This window comes from Manacus candei, unplaced genomic scaffold (assembly GCF_025592945.1).
Source record: "Manacus candei isolate 608988 ecotype Guabito, Panama unplaced genomic scaffold, ASM2559294v1 h1tg000005l, whole genome shotgun sequence".
Taxonomy (NCBI): Eukaryota; Metazoa; Chordata; class Aves; order Passeriformes; family Pipridae; genus Manacus; species Manacus candei.
The window spans coordinates 4,962,501-4,977,155 of record NW_026138053.1 but is presented as its reverse complement, the minus strand read 5'-3'; the positions used below and the strand labels follow the sequence as shown (position 1 = coordinate 4,977,155).

Genomic DNA, 14,655 nt, shown 5'->3' with positions numbered 1-14,655 from the left:
ACTTCTGATAAGTCTGACAGATATTAGGATGGACAATAGAATGTGTATTTAATAGTTTAAATTGTGTTTTCATACCAGTTTTAAACAGCTTGGATCAAAGTCTCGGTCATGTACTTAACTTCATGATCAGTAAGTGTCAAGGTACATTTTCCTCCAAGTAACTGCTTTAAATTCTGAGATAATTTATTAGGACTGTCCATTAAGTCTGCTAAGTATGGAATCCATATGAAGAGGCTTGTCCCTTCTGATGGTCTTTCATGAGGTTAACCCAGACACAAACTGTTATCCTGGTGCAGTCCTCTGTTACACTTAGTAGACCAACTGTTTCAACTATTGGTTTTCATATGGCTTTCTTTAGCTCCAGAGATCATAGAACTGATCTTAATTGCACTTTTCCAATTTGATGTTTTCCATATCCGTCTTACTCCCAGAGATACCTTAATTCAGATTACATACTGTTTTATCTGTCTAGCTTGAGCACTGTTCTGCCCTGGGCTGCAGCAGAGTCCAGAATAACCCTCTGGATGTCACAGAATTTTTCTGTCATGCTTTGTGAAGTACTCTGAAATCTTCTGGAAGGTGGTAACTAAAAGTAACGTTTTCTGTAGTGAAACTAAGATCTCATTCTTCCTGCCAAATGCAGGATCTTGCTCGAGTGTAGTCCTCCAGAGTTTGTCCCATTATGTTTAAAGGGTCCTAAAATGTTAATTTTTAATGGAAGCAAAATAGCAGATATTTGGCCATTTATCAACATCTCAGGATGTAAAATCAACTGGAATTGGGACCTTGGGAGTAAAAATATTAGAAACTGTATTTACCCTTCATATTGCAGCTGAATGTTTTGTCAAAAGTTGATAGTTATCTGGTAGTAGATGATTGAGTAGCAGTTGCATGTCATCTTTCATAAAGTGCAGGGAGATCAGTCAAAAGTTTCCACAGAGCAGTGTTTTGTCATTTAGGCTACTAATAAGTATATTTTCTCAAATGACCATTCCTACTGAATGGAAAAACAAACTAGGACTTCCAAATGTATCTTTTCTGTGTCAGTGCACTGTATGTAGAACAAGCAAACAAGCGAACTTCAAGTATTATCATTGATTTTATTTTGTTAGTAGAAGTCTTTAAGGCATTTTCAAATAAATTCGTAAAATTGTTTTGGCAGTAAGTCTTTGTTGTTTGATCTCTTTTAACCCTAATCACATCTTCCTTTCAATCTCTAATGTCACAGCCAGCTCACACTCTTAATTCTTTCATACCCCATTTCAACCTCATGCTTGTGTGCTGCTAAAATGATTTTTTTCCTGTGGGTTGTTTTTTTTTTTCTTTTTTCAAATACTCGTGTCTCTTGCCTCAATTTCTTAAGAATGTGTTTTCCCTTCTTCTTCTATAGGAATTTGTTTCTTCTTTTAACCTTCTATTAAAAAATTCAAAGGGTCATGCAGTTTTAGGTTCAGAGGGGATTATCACAATTAGGTCTCCTAGGCACTACAAGCAATGAATAATAATAATTATGTGGGCTGAACCTTTGTGCAGTGCAGGCCATATAGCAGCAACCAGTAACTTCTGCATCAAGTTCAGAAGATTGTAACTTGCATTTAGCAATAATGCTGTTCTAAAAGGATAGCTAATTTAAGGGATTTAAAAGTGGAGATCAGCAAAGAGATTTCTTTATTTCACAGAATTAAAATATACATGTATGCTGTCAGAAAATGGAGGCATTGAGAATAAAACTAGTATTTTAAAGACAGACAGTTGTATGTAGAATTTGAATATAATGAATAATATAGGGAATATACTCAACATTTGCCACATGCTGTGGCCCAGGAAAGGGCTGATCCAAAGCAGTGGCAAAAAGTAATATCTGGTAGTTTGAAGAGAGCTCAGATTAATTCTGAAACCTTGTCTGGACAGGAGGCTGAGCTTGGGAAAATATCTTGCTAAATATTTGAGGGAACATGTCATGTTTGGAACATCTCATGTGCTTGGAACATCCATCTTTTCAGATTATATTGTAGGTGTGTGAGTGTGTATATATATATATATATATATATATATATATATATATATATATATAAAATTCATGAGGCAATCAGAAGTTCACATGTCAGAAGATTCAGTAGAGTTTAGTTGTAGCCTTGTTTTTATTTTCTGTTTCAAAATTTGCAAGTTTCAGCCACAAAAATATGCTGCTATTACCCAATGATCCATTTTGTTGTGGGTTGTAGTGTTAAGATATGCACTTGGCGCAGATCCATTAAAAAAGGTCAAATGACATCCAAGAAGGGTTGGTTTAAATAGGAGATCCAACAAATGAAGTAAAGGATAATGAAGTATGAATAATTGTGAAATTATGAAAGTAATTTATTCACAATGTTATTTCTATTACTACAAGGAATCTGCCAAAGGCTTCTTTGCAAGCATTTACAAAATGTAATGAATTTTAAGTGTTGTTACATTTAATGAATTTTTAAATAATCTGGTGATTCTCCAACTGGATGAGCTTCTGCTAAAAACTTCTAGTTGAGAAAAATTTCTTAATTATTTGATTAAGTGTTACAGCTCAGAAATATAGTTGCTTGATGAGGCTGTAAAGTGAGTAGGGGATGTCTTGGAAGGTGTGTCTCAGCTGTAGAACAAGAGGACAGAACACAGCAAAATAACTTAGGAAAAAGCAGTTTATTTTCTCTTAATTTATGACATTTAAAGTTTGCCAGTAGTATTTCACATAAGTAATTCAGACTAGCTGTAGTCCTCAAGAATTTACAGAAGTGAAATGAAAGTAATGGGGGTTGTTTTTTTTGGATTTTGTTTGATGGCTCACTATGATGGGTGTAAATCTCAGGGAATGAGACTATAAGTGTTTACTCGGGGAGTAAAGAATCCATATGCCTTTCTGGAAGTGATGCTGGTTCCTTATATTTAGTACCTAATTATCCTAAAAGAGCTGTTTTTTACTAAAGTATTATGGTGAATCATCTCTCTGTTAGAGTTCTTGTGTGCTTACGGATTCTTTCTCCTGAAAGTTTTCCTTCCTCCACCATTTAAAAATACATAACAGCATAGCAATATTAACTTTGCATTTACTTATCCAGCCACTTAATCTTTCAAAGTAGTTCCCTGTTTCTCCTTGCCTCATCTCTCAAATTGAACATAGTGTTTATGTTATTTATTTAATCCTGAGATACATGAAGTTCTTACTGCACCTTTCTAGCCATGAGAGGCAAAATTCGTGTACTTCAATCTCTTTTCTAGATATTGAAATGAAAGAGTTGGAAACAAAAAAAGAATGTATTTGCTGGTTTTTGCTCAGTGTTTAATATCTAGTCTTGGTTTGAATTCTTATCAGCAGTGTCACAAAAAATCACACATTTGAACGATTCCACAAAGGTTTGTAATGAAGATGTTGGCACAAGATTTACTGAGTGCTACATTACAATACAACCTATTTTTAACAGTAGTTTGAACTGGGTTTATTTGGGTTTGAACGCTTTCCTGTACACACTAAAGTGAAAGTTGGATGCATTAGTGGCATTTCTGTACATAAAATGTGTTTAGTTGCAGGAAAATGATACACAAAAACTTAGCAGAAAATTTTCTATTGATTTTTTTTTTCTCTGTGTGTTGTAACTCACTGATGAATTCTGCTTTGTATGTGTCTGACATACAATGGACATTCAGGTTCTCTCAGGGCCATTTAGGAAGGTTTGAAATTGCATATTGTTTTTAATTTAAAAATGAAACAGTCCTAATCAGAGGGAAGAGAATACTACTTGCAGGAAGTATACACATTTTGGTGCTTTTATTTGTTTCAATTTTACTTGTCATAATAGAAAAAGCAAGTAATGTATTTTGGACATTGAATTAAAATGTATTATCTTATAATTTATTCTACATTAAACAAGACACAAGGTTTCAAAGCTTTAGTCTACTAAAGGAGAAAACTTAGTAAATAAAGACCAGAATATTTTCAGAGGTATTAAAAGCAAGAATAGTAATTTAAAGGAAGAGCTATGAAATAAAAAAACTAATTAGAGAATGAATTGTAAAGCACACAGTTGAGTTCCTATGCATTTCATAAAAGTGCCGAATCACAACTGACTTTTGACTCATAGACTTGGGCAGGTGAGGTTTTCTTTTGCATTCAGTATATAGATTTTAAATATTTACATTAGAAGTGTATTTTTTTTCCTTTAGATTACAACAGAGTGAATTGAGTATGGGTAAATGTAAATAGCATAGAGAGTCTTCCTTAGAGAGTTTCGGTGGTATAAAATTTGTGAGAGGCAGATGCTGCTATTTAAAAATAGCCCAATTATGACATCTTAATTCACTAATTGAAAGCATTCCATAGTTTAAACTTCAGTCAGCTGCTAGAAGGAGAGGCAGGTTATCACTTATGTCTTTAGAATTGCATTATTATTTCTAAAGTAAAGGCTACACTAAAATGAAAATTTGATTATTAAAATAACCTTCATTTTTTAATTTTTAAATGTAGTTTTTAATATTATGTATTGGAAATACAAGAATGCAAACAAAATTGTGAGTGGAGCAGATTTATATCACCATACCCCTTAAAGGAGTCTTGGGTAAAGTACTCTGAGAGTTCTGTTTCAGGTGCTAATGTCAGTGGTGCTTCACACAGTATATTACATTACTCTCTCTATATAGAGTATATCCCACCTGTGGGTTGTTAGTTAAAATTACTGCACATCTCACTTTTTAAAGTTAAGAAATTCAGGGTTTTTTTGATTTCTTGCTGTCCTTTTCCTGATAAAATGCAAAATATGTTTTCTCTACGGTGAGAAAATTTTAAGTGTGGATCACTTTGATTTGTCATTTTCTTTCCTGACATCTTCAGTTTGTGTCCTGCACTTTTCTGTTACTACCAAGTCTATTGCAATAAGTTGTGGCAGAGATGCTGATTCAGAAAATCTTTCTTTATAGTTTTGCGTCTCTGTATTTATAATGCTTGTTAGTCCCTAGTTAACTGAAATTATCCTTTAATCTGACCTATCTTTTTGTTCATGGCTGTTGATAACATCCCTATCCTTTCAGATTCACTATTTTAACACCTTTGACACTTCTCTGTGCTTAAAAACTTAGTAGATTCTGTCCCTGCTTCCCATGTATTACTGCAGATTCCCAGTGCTCTTTGCTATCTGTCAGTGGAATTTTGCCTGGCAGAGATGTTAAAGGCTTTCCTCTATAATCCTGAAGCCTATCACTTTAGCTGGGTTTGCCTCCTTTCTTCCCATCTTTCTTCACCAAAATGCTCTGCTTACTTTGCACTTCTTTCTGTCATTGCCTCATCTGTATCGTTGCTGTCTCCTAAAAATTTTGGTTGCTTGTCTTGGCCTCTTCTCTGTTACAATGTCAAAGTCAAGATTCTCGCTGTACTATCAGTGCCCTGCGAAACCTTGGTCTGTCTGCATCTGTTCTCGTTTCCCTGCGTCCCCCAACTCACATTCCACATTCCTCACAGTCCTCTGACTTTATTGCTCCTTTTGTCTGCCTTTCATGCACTCATTTTTGCACTGTCTTTCATGCTGCCTATGTGCCTGGAACAGTCTTTAGCATCTCAGCCAATTTACAGCTTTGCATAAATTATATTTAATAATAAGACTAACAAAAGTTCATTATCTACATTATTTCAATTAACTTTGTACCTGCATAAGCAGAAAACAGCCTGAGGGAAAGTACTGTTAAACTGTGTTGTGATTTGTTGTGATTCAAAGATACAGATTCAGACATGGCAGTTCTTTGATGATTCAGCATAAATTTAATTTAAAAAAATTATTTCCTAAGTGTTAGATTATTGTTTTTGACAATAGATTTCAGATTTTCCTAATTCAGAGGTAAGAAAATAGCTGCTTATTCTTGCTAAGTAAAATCACCAGAAGATTGTCATCATCATATTACCTGGTAGAGACTTTTTGCCCTGTGATGCATTTTGCTTCATTTTATCCTTACTAATATGAATGTGGAAGGACTTTAAATGTTATATTAACTTCATATCTACAAATAAAGTGTATCTTTTGTGTTTAACCTTGCTTTTAAAGCAACATACTCATCTGCTTAAAGGAACCAGTGAAAGATAAGAAGGTAACACCGCCTGTATCTGGGAAGTTTTCTGTGTGTTGGCTACTTTGACATATGGGTTTTCTTCAAATATTAAACCTTGTTTAATATTTTAACTCCCTTCAACACCAGTGAAACTTCGTATGGTGTTCCAGCATCATTGTATAGCTGCAAGGCAGGGCATTCTGCAGGAATTATACTTTTCCAAGTAAAACTTCATCTGAAATACATGGGAGTATTTTTTTGGTTTAAATGGTTGTATCGATACTGTTCACAGCTGAGTTGTGAAACCAAATAGATGTGCCTTTAATTTGTTTTTAAGTGATCTCATATATTCTGGAGATGATAATCTGAAGGGTGGCTGCCATAGTAATGTGCCAGTCACCATGGCATCTGAACATTATGAAAAGAAATTCTGGGCTGCACAAAGACAATGCCACCAATTTGTATTTCAAGCTGATCAAAGGTGGGGGACCAAAAAGTTTGCCAATAAATGTAGCTCAGTGGATGGCACTAAAGCTTAGAGTTTGCTTTACATGAATTCAGAAAGATTTTGGTCCTCCTGTTACCTCCTATTGAATTTATAAGTGAAAGCCTTAACACAGACTTTGTCCATTTACTATGCTAACTTTTTTTGCAGTTGCATGAAGAGTGTGGCTGTAGATTTTTATTTCATTGGCCCAGTGAAGGAGCAGTTTATGGTTTTGCTTTATGTGAGTCTTTAGAACTTTTTCCTTCTTACGGAATTTTTAACTTTAGGATGAAATTAAGTCAGTTAATGAAGAGAAGGGATTTTCTGTACTCAATTGGTAAATATTCTAATCTCTGAAACATTTTACAATCTACTTTCGTAATAGTGTTCTAATTATCAAACAAACCTAAAATTAAATAGTTATTTAAAAGCAAGTTTATTTTATCTTAAATAATTGATTGTGGCTTGTTGTTTGAAAGAACACTGCTTTGGCGTGAACTCCAAATCCAGTTATGATCTTAACTCAAGCAGTTTGTTTAATCAAACATTACTCTAATCAGTCTTACATGGTCCTCTACCCAGCCAGGCCTGTCTATAACAACTGGTTTATTCTGCGACGAGTTGCTCAACAGATGTCATTCTGGTAGAATAATGCAGCAGAATACTTGTGCATTGGCTAAAATTACTTCAACTTTGATCACTTTTGTCCAGCACATCAGTCTGGCATTGTGCTTTATACCAACATAACACTTTACCCCGAGCATGCCTTTCAAGCTTAGAATAGCAGAGGAATGTTATTGAATTCAGTGCAGTTACAGATGAGTTAATGAAAGAAGGGAAATACTGTTTTTTTCATAATGCCTTTCTGTTGTACTTTGGAATTAAAAGGGAATTTGAGGAATGTGACTTCCGAGTTATTTATTTTTACTTCTGAAGGCTTTTTGAAAACAGTATTATGCAGTCCCATTGATCCCGTGTTTCTGTAAATAAGTTGCACTTGTTATTTAAAAATAGCTCCTTTTAGAGTTTTACATTGTGAAAATAATATTAGTAAGACTTTCTGATGGGTAACTGGACAATAAATATCTCACAGGGACAGTTTATCCTGGTTTTTAATGCAGGAAAACTAAAGCAGCAAAAACCGTATTCTTGTGATCACAGATAAGGATTGCTACATTTTGATGGGCTGTTGTGGGGTCAGTACAGAGTAACATCTCTACCTGGATACTAAGCTGTCAAGGATACAAAGAGGAAACACTAAAAAGAAGTCCACTTTTAAATTTTTTTTTAGTTAAAATATGGATGTAATTTTTTTTTTAAATTGAAGCATAGCTACCAGGTCAGTCTCCCTGTGAAAACTGCTGAACAAAACCAATATTAACATAAAGGGTATCATGTTATCAATTTACCAGTTTTAGAAAAAACTGAGAGATCTCAAGGATTCTAAAATGAATACAGTGAATGTAAAACTGAGCTGAAATTCCAACCCAAATATATGTTATGATACTGAAATGTCCAGGTAAGGAACCCACATGGTCTAAATTTCATCCTTTAGTGAGATACAGACTCAAGAGTTGGAAGTATTGTATCTTAGTCTTGGATGATAAACTGAAGCACTTCTTTTCCACTTATTTGTGCAGAATATTTATGTTAATAAAGCTTCAAGTTGAGAGTATTGAAATTATTATCTGCATAGTCTATGTATTAGATCTATCCAGAAATGTGAGACAGTTCTTCACAATTTTTACTGAGGAGCACTTTATTAGTATGAAATAGTTCTACTAAAAGTAGTGAGAATGAGCAGCAGTAATTGAATGGAAGATCTGAAAATACAGTAAGAGCACTGTACTTTGTGTTTGATCTTGATATGTTCTCAGTTGTATGTATTTGTTGGCAAACTTGCAACCCTGCCACTGAAGAGTCTTTTGAAGAATGTTGCCCAATCAACATTTGTGAGCCAGGGGTATGGTGGAAATCCCTGTCTTGTCCCTCACTCTCCTTAGGATCTTTACAATGATTAGAACAATTATTTCACCACTTAATATCTTCACAAGTATTCTTCATCCATCTCTTGGTGTGCAAAATTTGAAAGAAAGGTTCCATGCAGCATTTCTCTCTAAAGACAATCCAGGTAAAGTTTTGGGGCTGTTTCATTGTGCAAACACATTTGTAGATAAATATGTACTGCCAGATGTTTCACATACATCCTGTACTAAAAATAAATGGCAGATTTCGAGGGAACATATGTACATTCCATATGTTTATATTACCTTACTGTAGAGTCAAACCTCAACTGTGCTTCAGTGCTGAATCTATGGCAAGTATTGATTAATAGGCAGGATCAAATGATATCAGATGTTTTTGTTTTATTGTATTATCTTCCTGAGAATGGTAGTTTAGAATCGTCTTTCATTAATTTTTTTAATATGAAACCTTTATCTGTATGGGTTATGTTAGTATTTACCATTTTTACAAATTTCAGCTTACTTCCTGATTTTTGTAAACTACTTCTCTGTTCAGAAAAAGTTGTTAACTCGAGGTAAGTGCACTAGACTGCAAGCAGGGTGCTAGCTCATATCTTTTTCTGCTGACAACTGTAACATAGTTTTTTCAAATGCTTTTGCCAGTATTGTGTGTAAACCTATGGACCAGATCTGAACCTTAGAGTGTTGAAGTTTTACAATAATTAGGAAAAATAAAAATAAAAAAGTCGGGGTATGTTGAAAACAATGCAGTTTGCCTGTATTGCTTTTGCTACAGCAAATTCTGATTTATTGTTTTTTCTTTAACCAGGTAAAGCGGAATGTGTATGACCTGACTAGTATCCCTGTCCGTCACCAGCTGTGGGAAGGCTGGCCCTCTTCTGCCACAGACGACTCAGTGAGTACCTTTGGTTCTCATTTCATTTCTCCCTGCAAATAGCTGATCTTACTTGGATTTTTGATGGGAGTCACTCAGTAGCTTTTACTCTCACGTGCAGTAACTTAACATTACAAATACTTCAGAACTTTGTCTTGAAAGATACAAAATACTGAAGATTTGGATTACTGAACTACATGGAAATTATTCATGTGTATCAGATTTGGTGCATGTTTTAGACAAGGAGATGTGTTCTAGACTGAAGCAAAGCTGCACAGAATTTTGGAAGTTGAAGAAGTCTATTGCAGTGATGGAACTGCAGGGAAAAAGTCCTTGGTTTTATGTATGCTTTGCATGCACATCTAGATATTTTACCAAGATAGTTCACCATATGTATGCTTGATCCTGTGCCTGGCTTCAAAGCAGGAGGTGTTCCTGCTGGAATCAGTGGAGAGTCACTGTTGGTGACAGAATCCACTTTTGAATTTGCCTACAAATTCATGAAGTTGTGGGACTTAACCTGCAGAATTCCATTAAATACTGCACTTGGTTCCTTGCATGGTTGCCCCTACAGCATGATTTACAGCACATCTTTCAGTTTTACTCAGGTAATTTTCTTACAGTGGTATGTTACCAATGCCAGCCTGGTGAGGTCTGCCTTTATTTAGAAAAAAACAAAATAAATAAATCCACTAAAAAAATGCCTAAGAGGCTAAAATTATTATGTAGTTATGTCGTATGTCAATTTTGTGACCCGAGAAAAATGTATAAAAATGAAGTTTTTATATTTTTATAAAATCATTCTTGTAAACTATGAACAACTTATGTTGAACCTGCGTGTTCTACAAAGTGAAAATGCAGTTGGGGATTGCTTTCTCTAAATTTTGCCATTATCTTTGATGCATTACTTTCCTGTTTGTTTCTACTCTCTTTTTGTAAAGGGAGAATTGCTGTTCGAATATGGCTGCTGTGTTTTTTGCTCTGGGTAAAGGATTTAAGCCAATTAAAAAAAAAAAAAAAAAAGCAAAGACTGTCTGGATTTCTAATATACTTGTAAAACATATCTGTGGTAATGTTTACAGAAACAGTAGTTGAGAAAGGTGGGTAAATCTCTGTCCCTGTATTCAAGAGCCTATCTGGGCTGATGGATGCAATATCTGAAATAACAGCATGGTGTCATGTGGTAATTACAGTCTTTGAAATATGGATCCATTTTAACATTTTATTAGTTTACATTAGCCCAAAAAAGAATTGGAAACTCAACACTTTTAATCTGTTTTCTCACAGCTGTTCAGTTTTCACGTGTTTTCTCCCCCCCTTTTCTTTTGAATAGGATACCTCACGTGTGTAAAACTCATAAATCTGTTTTAAGTCTGTTTTTACAAGTGACATTGTTGCAGGTGAATCTTTCCCCTTTTCATCTTTAATGAAATCGGTGAATGTCGAGTCATCTGCTCTGAAGCAGAGGAGTCCTCAGAGCTCACTGCGAGTCTGGTGGAGCTGGAACTTGTCAGCTGTGTAAACAGATTTGAATGTGTTGCCAACAAAAATATAATTAATTTCTCTCTAAAATTAGAGGCCATAGCTTACTGTTTATAAAGATTTAATGTTCGCAACGCCTGCCTGTGATTCTGTGATCTGAACGTTTTTTCCTTTGCAAATTAGAAATATTCAGTAATAATTACTTTAGTAATTAGTGATGATCTCTTGAGTTCAGTGGCAAATTTTTAAAATCAGTTTTTCCGTCATGAGTTTTTAATTTGCTGTATTGTAGCATAGTGCCCCATTGCAATTAAGGAGTTAAAGAAAGACTTGATTAAAATACTTTTTTCATTTGCATGTTATGCAGCATAAGAAATACTTTGTAATACCACGAGAGGTTTTTTCTGTGCAGTTCTCGTTAACCTTTGGCTTAGCAAACAGGACAACTAAATAGACTTGGCATAATTGGATTCCTGTATCATCTTGAGTCTCTTATGAACCTGACAGACTACAGTCTTCTGACATTATCAGGAAATTTAGTGGAGTCAATAGTAATTTAAAACATTGTTGCTTCATCTCCCTTTAGAGTTAAGGTATGTTCTCTGCTTGTACTATCTAATGGAATATGGGATACTGTATGAATTGTCAATAACTCTTTCAGATCCTTTGCACACTTTCACCAGGGAAATGGGTATCAAAACCTCCACAAGCAGGAGAATGTTTTCATGCTGTGACAGTTTGATTGTGGGAAACAAGGCATACATAGGCCGTGGAAATCTTGTTTCACCGTTTGGCAAGGACGTGTTTTTAGCTTTTATTGTGCCCGAATAATTTTAACGCCACAAATTATGTCTGTTCTGCTTATTAAAGTGCAAACAAAGTAAATGTATGAGTTTTAAATCATTATTTTTTTTATGAGTTTGCATAAGTAAAACTTTGATACAACCAAAGGCTTAATTTATCTATTTTGTGTTTATATCATCAACCGGTACAGTGAAGTCTTGAAGATTATCCTAGAAAATAAAAAAAAAAAATTAATTTGATTTAAATTGAATTAATTCACAATTTGTTCTCAATTTTTATTTTGGATTTTGTAACAACCTTAACATTGCAGAGCTCATAAAACTAGAACCATGCCAGAATAATATACTGAAATTTCTGAAGTGTATTCCATTTCTTTTTGCTGTATTGGCTGAACTTGTAGACTTTCACTGGTAATTACCACTATTGTCAAGTGGAATGAGCAACTTTCAAATGTGTGTACATTGAAAGAAAAATCTGGGATCAGTCATAGGTGGTGTTTTAGTTACAGTTTTTACATGGAAACATTGGGATTTTATTTACATAAGTACAGGAGACTTTTTGGATATTAGCCTTACACAGGTATGTTTGAGGTAAAACCTTTTTCCCCTGTGAGGTCACTTTTTTTATTTCAGTAGAATGAGTTCTTGTTTTGGTAGCACGGAACAATGCCCAATACAAGAAGAAGGAGAGAGGTTGCTTTTGTGCTGCTTTTGTTCTTGGTATTTAAGCTAAAGATTTTTTCTTAGTTGGTTCATTGTTTTAAAGTTTGGCGCAGCAATGAGAAATTCTGCTTCTTCGTAAGTAACGACAGCGAGCATGTCAAAATGGAATATGTTCCTGCATTAAAAAGATGTAAAAGTTTTAGGATGAGGTTTGAGGGTAGGAAGGGGGAGGGAGACAAAGCCAGAAGATGAAGCACAGTGTTGTAACTGTGCCCTTGCACACAGAGCCTGTACAGAGGAACATCCATCCTCCCGCCTGCTGCCAGTAACACTGCATTCCCAAAACAGTACAGTTGGTCAAGACCTTGTATCCTCATTTCAGGAGAAGTATCTCTACTTCTTCATTGTATAGCTAAGCCGTTGGGTATTTGTTCAGGCAGAAGTAGGTCTATACTGAGAAGTTACTCAGCTATTCTGCTGTACAGTCTACATTTCAGGTGGGGCACGTATGTTGCCACTGACATGTTGAGGTTCTGCATCATCTCTTGTGAGTGTGACCGCCTTCTATTCTGTGATGGCTGTAGCAGATGTGGTTGATGTTCCTTAGCTGAATTTATTAGAGAATTCTGGGCTATAATCAAAAATCTCAAATGATCTAATTAGCACTGCTGTTATATTTAGTCATTTCATTGCTGAGTACTAAGCACAGTGTCTGCACAGATAAAAATTAAGAATGCTGATAAATAATGTTCTGGTACAAAGAGAAACCATTTATGACACTTCTTGGCTGATCTCCAGATTTTTGAAGAGGTTGGGTATTAAGCATCTGAGTAATTAGTATTTGGGAGTATATATTTCTTTCCCTTTCCAGGTCTTACAGTTCTGAACAGAAAGTTCATTACCACATGCTGTCATTGTGATATGAAAACAAGTTGTGAGGTTTACATATGCTGGCTGTTTAATTGTAATGAATGCCATGTCTGCATTTACTGCATCATTTGGAATCTTCCCTGTGGAATTGGTATGACTAAAGAATGAATAGTCCTGACAGAGAAAGTACCTACTAATCAGAAGCGTAAAATTCTCTATATTTAAATTAAAATACCTACCTCATTTGAAAATACTCAACTATTTTTTTTCTGTGTGAGAATATCATAATTATAATTTGGATTGTCTGTACTGTTAATTACTTTGTGTGTTACTTTCCTTCTGTGGTTCTCATCAGTGACTTGCAGTACAGTAGTAGAGTGAATCTGGCAGTATCCTTTCATTTTAGATACATAGAGAAATTCCTGAAGTTTGTTTTGTTGTATGGGTTCAGAAGTATGTAAAGTTTCAATTTAACATTTCTGCTATAATCCCAAGTCGTAACACAAGTTAAGTTTTCAGACAATTCATGGTAATTATGAAGCAGCAAATTACTCATCATTAGGAAATATAAAAGTAACTGAGTAATTTAATAAGCAGTTTCTAAATATGTTTGTTTTAGATAACATTCTGACTTTGACTTATGGCTTGCTTGGATTTTTTTTGTGCATGAAAGTATGATGAATTACCATGTTCTTTCTCCAGAAAAACCAAGGAGGTTACAGTTGTTCCTTCACAATTTTTTTAAACCCTCAGTGCTTCTGTTTGATGTAAGGATAGTGGGATGGCAGTAGCTGTGATCTCAGAAGTCTGGGAAAATTAAGACCACCCCTCTTAGTGCCCATGAAAGGGGTTATAACTTATAGCTTTTATAACTTATTTCATGCATGAATTTAAAGGTCAATAAAATCATAGAATTTTAAGGCTGTTCTCATATTTCTGAAAGAGAAGAGCAGGGAGATTAATTTGGACATACAGAGATGTATTGGGAGTAGGTGAGGCATTAAGAGTCTGTTTTATGACTGTTCTGATGGGCCAGTTTATTGTCACTGATTAAATAGAAATTTCGTCTTTGAGAGCAGGTACTTCTCTTAACCTGTTACCTTTTTGGGAAGGAAGAGGCTTCAAAGAAGTGTGGAAGGAAGTCCAGTTGACTTTACCACATGTATTATCTGATGTTTTCATAACAACAGCATTGCTGGCTTTGCTGAGGCAAAAGTACAGAGTACCCAGAGGTACAGAGCCTTTCTTTAGAAGACTAGGTCCACATGGAGCTTTTTACAGTGTCATTGAGGGCTTAAGGAAAATCTCCATAGCAATATACCAAATAAAAGGCAAGTAGCATATCCCAGCTCATGTGCTGGACTCCTATCCTGACCAGTGCTTTCACTTTCTAATCAGTGTGTGTGTCAAACACAGAGTGTAATGAAA

At 34.9% G+C, this 14,655-nt stretch overlaps 1 protein-coding gene across 1 annotated transcript in view; it reads left to right on the top strand.

Annotated features, from left to right (window-relative positions):
- Positions 1-14,655, top strand: part of FAF1 (Fas associated factor 1) — a 156,097-nt gene that overhangs the window by 71,782 nt on the left and 69,660 nt on the right. Inside the window, exon 8 of the mRNA XM_051799726.1 lies at positions 9,344-9,430. Coding sequence (XP_051655686.1) covers positions 9,344-9,430 — 87 coding nt within the window. The remainder of the gene's footprint in view (positions 1-9,343; positions 9,431-14,655) is intronic.